The following is a 15,386-nucleotide window of genomic DNA, read 5'->3' on the forward strand; positions in this document are numbered from 1 at the left end:
TGTTTTTATGTAATAATGACCAAAGGAAAGCTGTGATATTGAACAAACTATCTTTCTCTCGTATGGTTGGATGTTGTAGATAACCTCTTATAGAATAGTCATGAAGGAAGTAACTTGTTCGAGCAGTGCTGTGCTCCTGGTCACTACCTACATAATGACTTCCTTCATTTAAAGTAATTTTAGGTCGTTTGTTTCCTGTATATCATGAACACAGTAGACTTTTTGTTTTATAATGTTGAGCTAATGAGAGAACATTGGACAGTCCCTGCTGGACATATGGAGACACATCTCTCATGCCATTATGCCATAATTATCATCTAATGGGGATCCTACTGCTGCATCCCTTGGACATTTTATATAGTAACACCTTAGAAATTGATATGAAGAAAGGATATATCTGGCCATGAGAGGCACTAGTCAGGAGTCAAATCCCTGATCAGAATAGGACTGCATTATAGATGTGAGGACCATGATAATTGTCACGTACCAAAAAAAAATCTTGGGACCTTTATACTCCTGTTCACAATGATAGCTGGAATTGTAACTTATAGTATGAAAGTAGGAGTGAAGTAAAACATCAATAGAGAGGAATTTAAGTGACTAAGGAATATATATTAACTTATATGTACCAAGGAAGAAATGAAGGAATTTGAAGGAGAAATTGTGTTGGATTTGTTAGCTGATCAAGCAGTAAAGGTAATGTTATGATGGTTTGGATGAAGTGTAGTAAGACATTGGTGTAATTAAGTAGATTGGATATGAATTTATGTAAGTGTGAGGGACTAAATTGGATGTTGTACAGCTAAAGTTAAAGTTCCTATTTTCCCTTGCAATGTTGGACAGCTGTTTATAAAATCACATTTCATGTTAATATGACCTGGTATATATTGTGGATTAACTTTTCTTATTAACTTAACATTTTATATTATTTTTCTGTAGTAGATTTATATACCTTTGAATGTATGTGCAGTGGAAGGTGTATATATATATATATATATATATATATATATATATATATATATATATATATATATATATATATATATATATATATATATATATATATATATATAGATAGATAGATAGATAGATAGATAGATAGATAGATAGATAGATAGATAGATATGACTGTGCTTGTGTTTTTGGCAGACAATTCTTGAAGATGAAGTGAAGAACTTGTCAGAGAAGATGACAACCATGAAGACACAACTTCATCTCCACTATCAGGCTCAAGTGGAAGATCTAGTGACGAAAAAATCTGCTGCCCTTCAGGTAGACTCACATTGATGGTTATGCACTGCTAATGAAAGGAAATCAGCACTCACTATGCTCACACTTCCATTGATGGCTTCCAGTGGAGTATGGAAATATACAGTCTACAGTGTAGCTGTTAAGTGTATAGAGGTAAATTAACTAGTCTATGAGTGCTAGTCAGGAGGATAGACAGGCAGTAATTGACTGTTGTCCAGTGAATTGTATTATGTGAATTCGGAGCTCACTCAGCCACACTTTACTCACATCTATTATGCTTTGAATGAATAAATCACCCAACCATTCAACAACTGTACTTTGGGTTATGTTGTGTACTAATTGCCTCTCATGGCTCTCTTTATGGATTTGAATGTGATGTAGTGTTCCATGAAAAATTATTTATAGCAAACTAATATATTTTTTTCATAGTAATCAGTCAGAATTGGTGGAAGAGTGTTCTAGCCATTCTCTGTGTGACTTTTCTATTTTTTCTTGGATGTTTATCTCAAGTACTGTTAAGTTTGCATGCTTGTTTTGTATATATATAATTTGTTTGATTTGTTAATATTTCAGGAGCAGCTGAAAACACTAGAGTCAAGTCTACAAAAGAACTTTGAGGAACAGTTGAAGGCACAGATGGAGAATCATCATATTGCTTGTAAGAAGCTTCAAGAGAGGTAATGTTTCAGGAATGAAATGTTTGTCAGAGTATTTTGTTCACATCATAGACCTGTTTACTATTGTGCACAATAGAACATTAAAAATATTATGAAAATGACCTGTAATAAAAAATATAGATGAAAAGCTATGAAATTTTGTGTATTTAAAATTTATTTGTTATGTTTTTCCCCCTCTATAGCAGTATATCAATCACAATTCCAGAATATACTATGTTATTGATGAATACAATGATTCAAGATTCATGTTCACTGAGTGATCAAGAGCAATTGAAGTAACTTTGTTACTCTGTTCTCTGGATATTTTAATACATAAATGTTACACAATCCAGACACTTCAAAAAATGAAAGTAAACTTACCATTTCCTTCTTATCAGTCATGCTTTACCCCTTTTTATTTGATTGCCTATTGTTGGCATAGAGAAGTATGTCAGTGACAGGTGGACCTACTGATTATTATATCACCACTTGTGTGAGTGTTTATGTTACCTATGAATATTGGTAATATCCAGGAGTTATAAATCATTTTGGTAAATATGAAAAGATTATTGAAGAAAATAATAGTTACCAAATTTTGACTGCAAGCCATATTGTAATGTTTTGTAAGTACAAGGGATGGGGCCTTACTGGCAAAAAGGGAGTGGCCTTTTGGTGCAAATTTACCTTTGTCTTATAAATAGACTTTATTTGTGTGATTTATTGAATTACCATATTCTTTTCTAAAGCATAAAATTTAAGTGTTTTAATGACAACTGAACTTTATTGCCAACTTGCTTTTTTTTTTTTTTTTTTTTTTTTTTTTTTTATGGTAGTACCCATTTGTAGTAGTGTGTATGTAAATACAATATATACTGATTACCGATGTGAGTGTAAGATTTTTATTAGTCAAATTTATTCTTGGGAAAGAAAAAAAAAACAGGGTCTTTTACAGAGCTCCAAATATGGTTCTGCTTCATTTCTAAAATAATGCTTTGTCTACAGATATGAAGAAAAGACCAGGGATATGAAGTTGTTATATGAGAAGCAGCTGGAAAAATTGCATTGTGAAATGAGAAAAGTTGAAGAGGAAAACCATCGTTTGCAGCAGCAGAAACAGGGTGTTATTTCTGCTGTATCTTCTATTTTGGGTTTGGAACACCAAGTGAGTAATGACAATTTCCTTTTGTTGTTTTCTCATTGGTACACACAACTATAGTATAACTGGTGGGCTGAAACTGCAACAACATCCTAAGAGTTAGCTTTTAGATGTGGACTGAGCATCCTCTTCTACGGAATATTTTAGGAAAATTTACCACAAGAAAATAGTTAATGTATATGAGGTGCAAATGTAATGATGATGAAAACTTTACAGAATTCTATTGTACACTCTTCATGGTTAATTAGTCTGTGGCACAGATGACGAACATGTCAATTACATCTTTTTATTCATGGGTAATTACGATTACAAATGTTTAAAGGTGACAAAATGTGATGATGCACTGATCGCAGAACAGTATAGAGTACTGTATTACAACTCAAGAAAAGCCCAGTCTTTGGACGAGTTGGTTGATATACAGAAATAAAATGTTTTCACCAAGGATGGTTGTGGATATGATTGAAAGTTAAAAATTGAGGGCTAGTTCATCAGGATGGTCAGTGAAGGGAGAGGGAAGCCAAAGCTTGTGGTGTACATTGAAATCTCCAAGAATGAAGATCTTTGCAAAAGGAAAGAGAGACAGAATGTGCTCCACTTTTGGAAGTTAAGTAGTCAGAGGAGTTAGGTGATGTGTGCAGAAAATATAGAGAAATTTGAGTATTGGAACCTGGAATGAAACTAATTGAAAAGGTATGGGAGGAGAGGCTGAGGAAACTGATAAAAATGGATGGTCGACAGTTTGGTTTTTGCCCAGTAAGATCGACAACAAATGCAGTTTTCATAATGAGACAAATACAGGACAAGTTAGGTGAAAGGAAGAGGAAGCTATTCCATGTCTTTGTTGATCTAGAGAAGGCATTTAACAGAGTGCCAAGGAGAGCAATTGAGTGGGCACTAAGGAGACAAAAAGTGCCTGAAAGCTCGTGACTGCAGTCATGTCTCTGTACAAGGAATAAAGATCATGGGTGAAAATAATGGCAAGAGCATCAAGGAACTTTGACATAAGAGTGGGAGTACACCAGGGATCTGCTCTTAGTCCACTACTCTTTATCACAGTAATGGAGGAAGCTACTAAACTGTCAAAAAAGAGATGGCCGACGGGAGCTATTCTATACTGATGATTTAGTTGACAACAGAATCAAGGGAAGAAGTGACTGACATGTTTAATAGGTGGAAGGAGGAGATGGAGCAGAGGGAACTGAAAATAAACATGGAGAAGACAAAACTAATGGTGACTAGAAATGAAGCTAGAGAAAGAATTCATTTAGGAAGATGGCCATATTAATGCTGTGGAAGAGGAGTGGGATCAAACCCAGTGTTGTGTACTGTGTGTAACAAATGGCATCACCAATGCTGCTCAGGTTTGAAGAATCTCAGAAGAGTGCAGAACTTTGTATGTCCAAGATGTGTGCAGGAGGAGGATGGTGGTGGTGGCAGTAGTGATGATGAGGATGTCAGGTTGAAGGTGTGTCGGAGGAGGTATAACAGTTCTGCTACTTGGGTGATATGTTAGACTGTGAAGTGAGAAAAGAAAGAGCAGTAAGGGAGAGAGTAGCAGCTGCATGAGGAAGATGGAAGAAGAAGAGAAGAAATTACCAGTTTAAACCGCAACATAAAGTTGAGGATCAGGGAAAGGGTATATAAAGCCTGTGTCAGATCTGCTCTTCTGTATGGAGCAGGAACATGGGTGCTGACAAACAGACTGACAGATATTATATGTAGCTTTGGCCACAGGATGCTGAGATACATGGTAGGAGTGAGGTGGCAAGATGGGAGGTCCAGCAGCTAGGTAGTGGAGATGTGTAGGATTAAAGACCTCTCTGTTGAGCTGAGGAAGAGAAGACCAAGATGGATTGGACACATGAGAAGGGTGGCAGGAGGGGTGTTGAGCAAGGTGGAGAAGGTGAGGGTTGGAGGCCAACAGCTGGTGGGAAGGCTAAAGAAAAGGTGAAGAAAGTGTGTGATGAAAGATATGAATTTGTTGGAAATAGAAGAGCATATGGCACAAGATTGCCAGTTGTAGAAAGCAGTCATTGCCCATCCAACCCCACTTTAAATGGGAAAATGTGGACATTAAATGAAAATGATGATGATGAGTTAACGAGATGTGAATAACAAATATATTATTCACAAACAAATGCTACAATTATAGTAATGATAATGCTGTGCCAATGAAGAATAAAGTTTGAACAATTTCTGCTATAAATAAATCTCCTCAACATACTCCAGCTATAAATTTTAAATGAACCTATCTAACATCCACATTCACTCAATATCAGCATTGATGATTCTAATGGAGAGGAGGAAAAATAAGAAAATTTATAACACAGTAATAATGCAATGATTCTACCTATCCCTAACATTCTGAGAATGGAGATGATGTCCAGTGCATGTACCAACTTTGCTGATTTTCACTGCAATATTTTCCATGGTTATAATTTTCTTTTTATCTTTTTATAAATGTATTAGTTATTATTCATCCAGATTATCTAGAATACTTTGTAATCATTTTTACATAATCAGCATGGATACTTCAGTATAGAAGATTAATTTAAAATATAATGGTAACTGTTTATTACACTAACTAAGAAGAGCAATTTCAAATTTTGTAAATTATTTTGGAATGTGCATGGCGTGAATACATGCTGTCACTATTAAATGAAATGTTCACCAACATAATACAGTACAATCCTTCAGACAAGTGTAAATCCTTCAAATTGTTGGAATTTCACTGTTCCTGGTAGCAGCAGACAAGCAGGAGGCAGCACTTCCTCCTTGGATGGAGTGAAGGGTGGGTCCTTGAAGGATGAAATTCACTCCACAAGGTGTGTAATGCACAAAAAATGTTTCTTAGGGATTGTCAAATATGTAATTATATTGTTCTGACTTGAAAATATGTGGTTTTAACTAATTGATTTTTTTTAGTCAGAAATCTTTATTTGATTTTTAGTTGATTAAAAAAAAAAAAAAACTGATACAATCTGGGAAGAAAATGTATTTACAGGAATTCACTTCATCTCATGTTTGTCTTGAAATGTCTTTGCCTTTACTTTTAAAAAGAACTACTTTTCTTTGAAAAATGTGCTCTTTATTATATCTTAGGTTTGCAGTAATTTTCTATTCCATTACAGTGGGAAGAATGTTGGAAATATGGCTGGCCTTCCATTTCCTAGTTCATCTTCAAGTGACACTGAATCAACCATGTTTCCTGAAGGAAAGCAGACAGTAAGACACTTAGATGGACACTCACTGGGTACTTTACCTAATGATGGTATGTCACAGAAAGGTTACTGCAAGAACCATAGCAAGGATTTTGTGGCTTCTCCAAGGTATTGAAATGAATCCCCAAGAAGGGGCATGTGATGAATGTCAGTCATTCTCAGCTCTGCATATGAAGACAAATGCTCCACAAGCACAAGTAACTTCATGCTCTGCATATCCTGGCATAGGAAACTACAATGGAAATGAAAGTACTAGCTTGAAACTAAATCTTTATCAGAGTTGTAAAAAGCAAAAAGATTTTGATCACAGGAAATCTCCATTTCCATTATTTACATCAAAAATTAGAAAAGCATCAGAAATAATTCAAGCCACAGACTTAACTGATGAAGATGTTAGTTATCAAGATGGAGATGAAATGCTCTTTAACTCTGAAGAGGATGGAGAAATGGCAAGAATTCTCAACAAATTAAAAATGGTCAGTGAAATTATATTCACTGTAATTTTTACTTATTAAGCTACTATATCCTCTTTTTGTTCTGACAGTCTATTCTGATTTCAAATCCACTATTCTTGACATATGACAGCTATCAGATTGCACCCTGATTTATCCTAATTTCTCTTGCTCTAAGTATTTGATTAATTGTCTTCAGGAGTTATTTATTTATTTTTTTCATAACCATGAATATTCTCTCTCTCTCTCTCTCTCTCTCTCTCTCTCTCTCTCTCTCTCTCTCTCTCTCTCTCTCTCTCTCTCTCTCTCCCTCCCCTTTCCGAACTTTGGTTCTACGTCTGTTTTCTTTAACTTTTTTTTTTTTTTTACTTTAATTGTATGTGCATTTTGTTCTTATCCTCTTCCCCATCTCGTCTTCCTCCTCCTCCTCCTCCTCCTCCTCCTCCTCCTCCTCCTCCTCCTCCTCCTCCTCCTCCTCCTCCTCCTCCTCCTCCTCCTCCTCCTTCCCCTCCTCCTCCTCTTAAATTAACGTTTTCTTTTCAGATTGGTTTTCTTTTTATTCTTTCATTTTGGTGTTATCTATAACCTAGTTGTGTTTCAGCCTCTTCTTAGCTGCTTCCTCCCCTTTTGCCCTTTCTCTCTCTCTCTCTCTCTCTCTCTCTCTCTCTCTCTCTCTCTCTCTCTCTCTCTCTCTCTCTCTCTCTCTCTCTCTCTCTCTCTCATGACACAAAATTGATATGTTAGAATAACAAGAGAGGAGAGGAAGTGAAAGTTTTATTACAAATATATAAATGGAAAGATAACAAACAGAGAGACCATGAATACATTACTTAAGGGAAATAAGATATATGAAACAATGGCAGAAGTGAATGAACTTATGAATGAGAGCTTTAGATCAGTATTTAATGTAGAAGGAGATTACATGGAACCAGACAATGAAGTAATGCAGGAAATTTTTATTAAAGAACATTATGTTGCATAAACAGAAAATTAGCAAATTATTAGAGAAGGTGGATGTTAGAAATGCAATGGAGCCAAATGGAGTGTCAGGATGGTCACTGAGAGAATGTAAAGAACAGCTGGTAGAATGAATTTGGGATGTGATCAACAGCTCTTTGACGGAAGGATAAGTACCAAGGGAGTGGAAAAGAGCAAACATAGTGCCTATATATAAAGGAGGAAAAAAAAAGACTGAGTCCCAAAATTATAGACCAGTGTCACTGACTAATGTTATGGGAAAGGTCTGTGAAATTGTGATAAAAGAAAATGGATGGAATTTGTGGAGAAAAATGAAATTATAACTCCTAATTTGGATTTAGAAAGGGAAGATCATGTATAACAAATCTACTAAGTTTGTATACAAGGGTAATAGATGAGGTACTACAAAAGAGAGATGGATTGGTCGGCAGTGTATTTGGATATTAAAAAAGGCTTTTGACTACTACTACACAGAAGATTTATGAAAAATTGAACACAGGAGGAATATAGGGAAGTATTTTAAGCTGGATGAAGGACTATTTAACAGGAAGAGAAATGGAAACAGTGGTAAGAGACACCTCATCAAGTTGGAGCACAGCAGCTAGTGGTATACCACAGAGTTCAGTGCTGGCACCAATAATGTTTCAAATATATATTAATGATATACAGAAGGGGTTGAGTAGCTAGATGAATTTGTTTGCAGATGATGCAAAACTTGTGAGAGTAATAAAGAGCATTGAGGACTGTATGAAATTGCAGAAAGATATTGATAAGATTTAGGAATGGAGCCAAAAGTGGAAATTAGAATTTAATGCCAAAAATTGCCATATGATGGAAATGGATAAAAGTAATAGAAGACCTATGTTGGAATACACAATTATAGAAGAGATTATAATAAAGAGGAAGGAAGAGACCTGGGAGTTGTTATACAAGATACCCTGAGCCCAGAAAGGCATATGAATGGGGTATTTACTTTTTTTATTTTTTTATTTTTATTTATTTATTTTTTTTATACCATGTGGGCTATTCATGGAAATTTATGGGCTAAATGGGTACTTTTTGGGGTACCTCCTATCTGAAAGCCCACCCGCTAGGAAACCGTTGCTCTGAGTAAGGAAGCCCAACCTACACTCGGACCGTGGACAGGATTCAAACCCGTGCGCTTGGAGACCCCTCGGAGCCCAAAGCACGCATGGTTCCACTGTACCACATCAACATATAAGACACTAACAAATATCAGGGTGGCGTTTACTTATGTAAATAAGAGTATGATGAAAAAAATCATAACCACTATGATTACACCTGGACTTGTATATGCAGCAGTGGTGTGGTTTCCACATGCAAAAGGATATCAGGAAACTAGGAAAATCCAAAGAACAGCAACAAAGATGGTGCCAGAAATTAAGGACCTTACCTATGAAGAAAGAGTGAAGGAAATGGGACTACCAACTTTGAAGGATAGAGGAGAGAGAGGAGATCTAATAATTATGTATAAGATAGTAAACCATATGGAAAAGATAGACAGACAGGACATGGTATCACTGACTGAAGATGGAGATAGACAGATAAGAGGAAACTCTAAGAAGATCATGAAGAGTCAGTGTTTGAGGAACATAAAAAGAGATTGTACCAGAAGAAAGTGTGCATAGATTTCAGAAAAAGTTGGATAAAAATAGATATGGAGAGAAGACACTGTGAGCCCACCTTAAAACCCATAATATACAACTAGGTAAATACACACACACACACACACACACACACACACACGGCCCGGTAGCTCAGTGGTTAGAGCGCTGGCTTCACAAGCCAGAGGACCGGGGTTCAATTCCCCGGCCGGGTGGAGATATTTGGGTGTGTCTCCTTTCACATGTAGCCCCTGTTCACCTAGCAGTGAGTAGGTACGGGATGTAAATCGAGGAGTTGTGACCTAGTTGTCCCGGTGTGTGGTGTGTGCCTGGTCTCAGGCCTATCCGAAGATCGGAAATAATGAGCTCTGAGCTCGTTCCGTAGGGTAACGTCTGGCTGTCTCGTCAGAGACTGCAGCAGATCAAACAGTGAATTACACACACACACACACACACACACACACACACACACACACACACACACACACACACACACACACAGGGAGCCCATATATTTACAGCCCTGCTACATATGTTCTATTTTTTCTCTAACTTTTAAGGCATGAGCTTATATATTCCTCAGTTTTGCTCCCTGAAGCACCTTGTTTTTTCCTCATCTCTGTTTTCTTTTCTTTTTGATGAAGGAAATGAGGATTGATATTGTCACCCATTCCATATGCCATCTTTGTATTAGTATTTCTTGATTCTGTGCAGAGATGATGCTTTTTTTCATGATGACATACTTCCTAAAAAAGGCTGGGTTCCCATATACTATTTGGACTATTCTACTCGTATAGAGTACAGACAGCTGTCTAGATGGCAAGACATTCTTGTCTAAGAGATCTCAGAGATGTTGTGTGTCTCCATAATGTTTCCACTTGACATAAATTCCTGTAGGGTCAAGTGTCCAATAAGCTTAAAAAAAAAAAAATAAATAAATAATAAATAAATAAAATAAAATAAAAAACATGGGGAAAAAACTTCTCATGATTGTACTCTTCCCCAAAATTTCAGACTCATTTCATACTTAGTCTCATATTTTGCAAGAATGGTTGTAGTTTTATGTGGTAGAAAGTGTTTGTAAATATTGTTATTCATTGCTAAGAGTTTTTTACACCTTCACTTATATTTGTTGCTGCATCTCTTCAGCCATAACAAACCCAACTGTTGATACCTGTTGGCATGAAGGCATAATGGTTAAGCTTGAAAATGAGACCAAATTTTAATGCCCAAGTGTTGTCATATCCTGTGGAGAAGTTGTAAATACCAATGGACTGATGCATACCTATTGGACACTTTCCCCTATAGTTTGGACATCACTGAGGACTCTTGTAAGCAGTGGAAATATCTTCTGCACCATATTCATAGTGAAGTTAGGTTTAGGTAGCTGTGGTGTAAGATGATTATATTTCAATGTCTTCCTGATATTTTCTTTAAACTGCTTGACTACTGCTGCCTTATAATGGCCTCCTATCCTTTCAGATCAAGGGTTGAATAATGATAAATAGATAGATTAATTCTTCTATGCACTGATTGTCATGTTTTTGTGTATTTCTCAGCAGGTGAATCAGAGCACACAAGAAGCCCAGAGTGATGTCCCTACCCATGACACATCTCTTGACCAGGACCCAGCCTCTATAACCTTACACAGGCTGAGTCAAGTGTCATCAGTACTGTCCCAATATGTTACCAATTCTTAGTACTGATGATTCTCTGCAGTTATAACTAGTAGGTGAGAATCACACACACACACACACACACACACACACACACACACACACACACACACACACACACACACACACACACACGTAGTGTAGTGGTTAGCACGCTCGACTCACACTCGAGAGGGTCCGGATTCGAGTCCCGGAGGCGGCGAGGCAAATGGGCAAGCCTCTTAATGTGTGGCCCCTGTTCACCTAGCAGTAAATAGGTACGGGATGTAACTCCAGGGGTTGTGGTCTCGCTTTCCCGGTGTGTGGAGTGTGTTGTGGTCTCAGTCCTACCTGAAGATCGGTCTATGAGCTCTGAGCTCGTTCCGTAATGGGGAAGACTGGCTGGGTGACCAGCAGGCGACCGAGGTGAATTACACACACACACACACACACACACACACACACACACACACACACACACACACACACACACACACACACATATATATTTATATATATATCACCTCTGAAATGCATTAAATTAATTGAAATAAAGAAAAAAAATCAGCTGGTTTGAAAAAAGTCAGCTGATTTTTTTTTTCTTTTCAATGAATTTCATGTATTTCAGAGGTGCTATTTCCAGTATTGTAATTCTTATGTGTAGAATTCTGATATGTTTAATTTGCACCAAGTCAAAACTTTTCATGGTGTATTGTACGAACTTAAACCTGTATATCTTCATAAATTCTTTTTACTTTTGGGTAAAAAAGATTAAAGGGGCAAGATTGACACTTTACAGAAAGTATAGAAAAGTTTTCCAGTGAAACTTGTGCAGAACAGACCTAAGAAGGAGTTATGATGGCATGATAATGCTGAATTCTGTTGTGCAATTTCTCTATTTTTCTTGGTCAGTACAATTGTGTTTTCAGAAATTTAGTTTCAGGTATTATTTTCTTTTCCTTCTAGGAATTCAACCGGATTAATGTGTTCCAAAAGACTGACTTTTTCTTTCTAGATTGTTTCAAGATATGCAAGTTTCATTTTCAGTCACAATTTGCAAAGAAAGCACTGTTTGCTTCAGTCTTAGCCAGAAGTGTTTGAAGAAGAACCACTCCTTGATAGAGTTCTTTCTTGATCTAGTTACCAATGAGTCCACATAGACATAACTTTTCAGTTATGATGTTAAACACTAAAAATGTGATGAGTGAACTTCATGAGTAATTGGCTTTGATTGAAACTCAACAGTCTTCTGCCACAGAATTCATATACAAGTCATAGTTTATTAATTTTCACTTACTGAGGGAAATGTATGAAATCTTTTTATGAATAAATACTATCCTATCAGAACCTTTACTGATGTTTAATGATTCATATTTACATTGTCTTTGTAACCAACCTGTGTGGCTGATCTCAAAATGAGGGTAGGAGCACTTTCTTTTCTCTATTGAGGACTAGAGAGCTAAGAGAGTGGTGTGAGTGGGTGTGAATGTGAAAATTGTTTGCCTTGTCTTGCTACTCAGTTTTTTTTGGAAGTTGTATTTCATACATTGCTTTATCATCACACTCTGCCTCATTAACATACAAAGAAGGTGAATTCATACAATCAGCATGAAAGGATATTGTTATAAATATTAGCCAATCAGAACCTTTATTAACGTCATTTATTAATTTGTGTTTTTCTGGCTTATTTACATGCACTATTTCCAAACTCATCATTCACTGTATGGTCACAATTCTTTGACCTTTCAAGTTTTCCTTTGGACTGGCATTTCAGTGAGCTAGTTCTCTCTCTCTCCAGAAACAGTGATGGTAAGTGATTTTTATAATAGGTATTTTCATTAAGAAATAAACCCATGCGAAGAAAAAATATTGTTTGCCTTCTTTTGGCCATTTTCTGAAGAAGACAAACGCAAGAAAACGTTAATTTTTTTTTGGAAACTAATCTATTGGTACCGTAAAAAATAAATAGATACAGTGGAGACTCAATACTTCATACTCAATACTTAATTGGTTCCAAATGGCTGTTCGGGTATCAAACAATTCGACTACCGATACCTATAAATCAGATAATTTGTTCTAACCTTAGCAAAAACCATAAGTTTACAAAAATTTAAATATAAATTTTTTTATAATTTTGATTTGTACTTATTGTAAGTGAAGGCTGGTGACAGATAATGTAGAAGAAGACTGGAGAAGGGTAGGGAGGAGGAGGGAGGTTATTCATCAGAAAACGAGTCACCATTCATGAAAACATCTGTGTGTGTATACAATACTCAGCTGCAAGATCAGTGATTCTTGCTCCTTTCTCACACTTATCAATAATCTCCTTTTTTCCGTTTAATGTTTGTCACTACATTCTTCCTTTTAGGCTTATTTTCACCACTAATAAGTCTCTTTGGTGCCGTTGTAAGTTTCTATGTGAAAACTTCAGACAGAATGCAAGAGACTGTTTTTCTCATGACTGCGATGGGAGGTGAGGAGGGAGAGGCCAGGAGTCTTTGTTCACAACCATGTGTGTGGACGTTCGAGTATCAGATATTTTTTCGAGTACCACATCAAACTTTTGCGTTTGAGTATGAAAAAGTTTGATTTTCCAAGACGTTCGAGTATTGAGTCTTCACTGTGAAATATAATTATTTCCGGCAGGGTGCATCGGTACTCATCTAGTACTGTAAGTGAATCATACATCTTTGTAATAATGGTGAAAATCAAGTAAGTCATCATATCGTATGCAACCTAAATTCTGAAAGATCTTATACAGTAATCAGGAAAAAACACACCATCTTAACAGAAAGCAGCCATGATGCAATAAGTGTGTCATTGGATAAATCACGAGCGCTCCGATGACGCAAAATATGCGTCATTGTATTGAAGGGTTTAAGTGTTCTAGTATTGGAAATACAAGTACTCTAGAATTGTACCTTGTGTACCTGTTAAGTTCTGTACAACTAAACCTAGGATTTGTGTCCAATGTCTCGTTACTCTGTCTCTCTGCAGTGTGTGTGAGTCAGCCATGCAGTCTCCATGATGTGGTCCTGTAAGTGGCACAGTATTTGTGTATGTATGTTCCTCGCTCTTCACTAGCCAATGGATCTATGTTTTTGACTTCCTGTTTGTGTTGCTACTCTGCCCTTGTCTCCTGGATAGCCACTGTAGTAAGTGGTCAAGATCCTTGTGCGGCTGTGGAGGTTGTATGGATGGGCTTCGTAACAGATGGTGTCAGGAGTGGGATACAAGCTGTGAAGTTTTGGCTAGTGAAGTGCCGGGCATGGATGCACCATGGCTGATTCAGAGTCGAGAGGCAGTCCATGAAAGGGCAGAAGACAGTGAGCAGGGATGGAAAACAACTGAAAAACTTAATCGCTGGGTTGCCACAGAAAATGAACAAAAAGAAACAAGAAACAAATGAAATTAAACAGGAAACAAGTGGAATGAGACAGGAGACAAGTAAAGTAGAACTGAAAATGGACTTGATGTTGGAGGAGATGCAACTGGTGGTGGGGGGAAGCAAAGTAGTTTACAGAGGAACATTGTCAGCAGCTTTGGCACAACCTGTTGGGGGAGCTGGTGGCAGTGGAACAGTGGAACTTAGTGCACTAAGGCCATTGAGACCAAGGTGGAATAATTAAAGGAGATGATGAGACTGGTGCTCTCTCAAGAAGCAGTCTGCTGGCATGTGTGGATGGCCTAAGTGTCCTGAGCCAGCAGGGCAGGATTGTCCCTACACATGCTCAGAACCTGGGGACCTCGGTTTCTGTGGCTATACAGGTGGAAGGGTGCAGTCAATGCATCCATGGTACATGCCACCAGAAGATGCTGCCATCACCCCACCACCTCCCTCCATTGTTAATTATCTCTCCCTGGTATGCAGGTGAAGCACCTGTCCTGCACAAACTGGTAGAGTTTGGTGGACAGGTGACCTGGGTGGCGTACCAGGCACAGTTTGAGCTGTTCACCCAAGAACAGGGCTGGAGCACTCAGACAAGGTGATGTAACTGGTGGCTAGCCTGTATGGGCCAGCACTGGATATCCTGGCACACATAATGGCGACGCTGATGATTGGCAGTGCTGTGAGTGGCTGCAAATGGGAGGTTCCTGTGCAGGCAGGAAGTCGCAAGTGGGTGGCCAAATCAAAACTGCCTTAGTTATGAGCCAATCAGCGTAGTCCAACACAACTTTCGGGGATCTCAAGACGGCACACTATCAGTCCATCTCCATTCCAGCTCCAGTTAACACGGGCAGAAAAAGCAGCAAAAGAGAAATGTCGCTATTGCTGCTACCTTGTCTCTACCTCACTGGCACTCTGACCGACTCTCCGCTGCAATTGTGTTGTAAAGTACTGTTAAGTGTTCTAATATTGTAAGTATCTATTCTGAAATTGTACCTTATATA

At 37.5% G+C, this 15,386-nt stretch overlaps 2 protein-coding genes across 4 annotated transcripts in view; both read left to right on the forward strand.

The window, feature by feature from the left end:
- LOC123504704 (uveal autoantigen with coiled-coil domains and ankyrin repeats-like) overlaps positions 1-6,626 on the forward strand; it is a 24,463-nt gene extending 17,837 nt beyond the window's left edge. The window contains exons 8-12 of one of the 2 annotated variants that reach the window (XM_045255445.1): positions 1,150-1,272; positions 1,825-1,928; positions 2,910-3,069; positions 5,761-5,888; positions 6,195-6,626. In XM_045255445.1, coding sequence (XP_045111380.1) covers positions 1,150-1,272; positions 1,825-1,928; positions 2,910-3,069; positions 5,761-5,888; positions 6,195-6,399 — 720 coding nt within the window. In that variant the 3' untranslated portion in view covers positions 6,400-6,626. The remainder of the gene's footprint in view (positions 1-1,149; positions 1,273-1,824; positions 1,929-2,909; positions 3,070-5,760; positions 5,889-6,194) is intronic. The other variant, XM_045255446.1, reaches the window with a different exon arrangement.
- LOC123504712 lies at positions 6,397-11,187 on the forward strand. Of its 2 annotated transcripts, none has more exons than XM_045255456.1 (2): positions 6,397-6,760; positions 10,899-11,186. In XM_045255456.1, exons 1-2 carry the CDS (start codon positions 6,401-6,403, stop codon positions 11,037-11,039), a joined length of 501 nt encoding a protein of 166 aa, XP_045111391.1. In that variant the 5' UTR covers positions 6,397-6,400; the 3' UTR covers positions 11,040-11,186. The 2 variants fall into 2 exon arrangements, with proteins under 2 accessions (XP_045111391.1, XP_045111392.1); XM_045255457.1 differs by having other exon boundaries at positions 6,401-6,760; positions 10,902-11,187.
- The last annotated feature ends 4,199 nt before the right edge of the window (positions 11,188-15,386 follow it).

Source organism: Portunus trituberculatus, chromosome 17 (assembly GCF_017591435.1).
Source record: "Portunus trituberculatus isolate SZX2019 chromosome 17, ASM1759143v1, whole genome shotgun sequence".
In the NCBI taxonomy this organism is placed as follows: domain Eukaryota; kingdom Metazoa; phylum Arthropoda; class Malacostraca; order Decapoda; family Portunidae; genus Portunus; species Portunus trituberculatus.

What these genes read in the sequence shown, in the direction of transcription:
- LOC123504712 (XM_045255456.1), top strand. Translation starts at nt 6,401, where the DNA reads ATGAATCCCCAAGAAGGGGCATGTGATGAATGTCAGTCATTCTCAGCT. An exon ending in TTCTCAACAAATTAAAAATG is followed by an intron (nt 6,761 to 10,898) that starts GTCAGTGAAATT and finishes TGTATTTCTCAG; the next exon opens with CAGGTGAATCAGAGCACACA.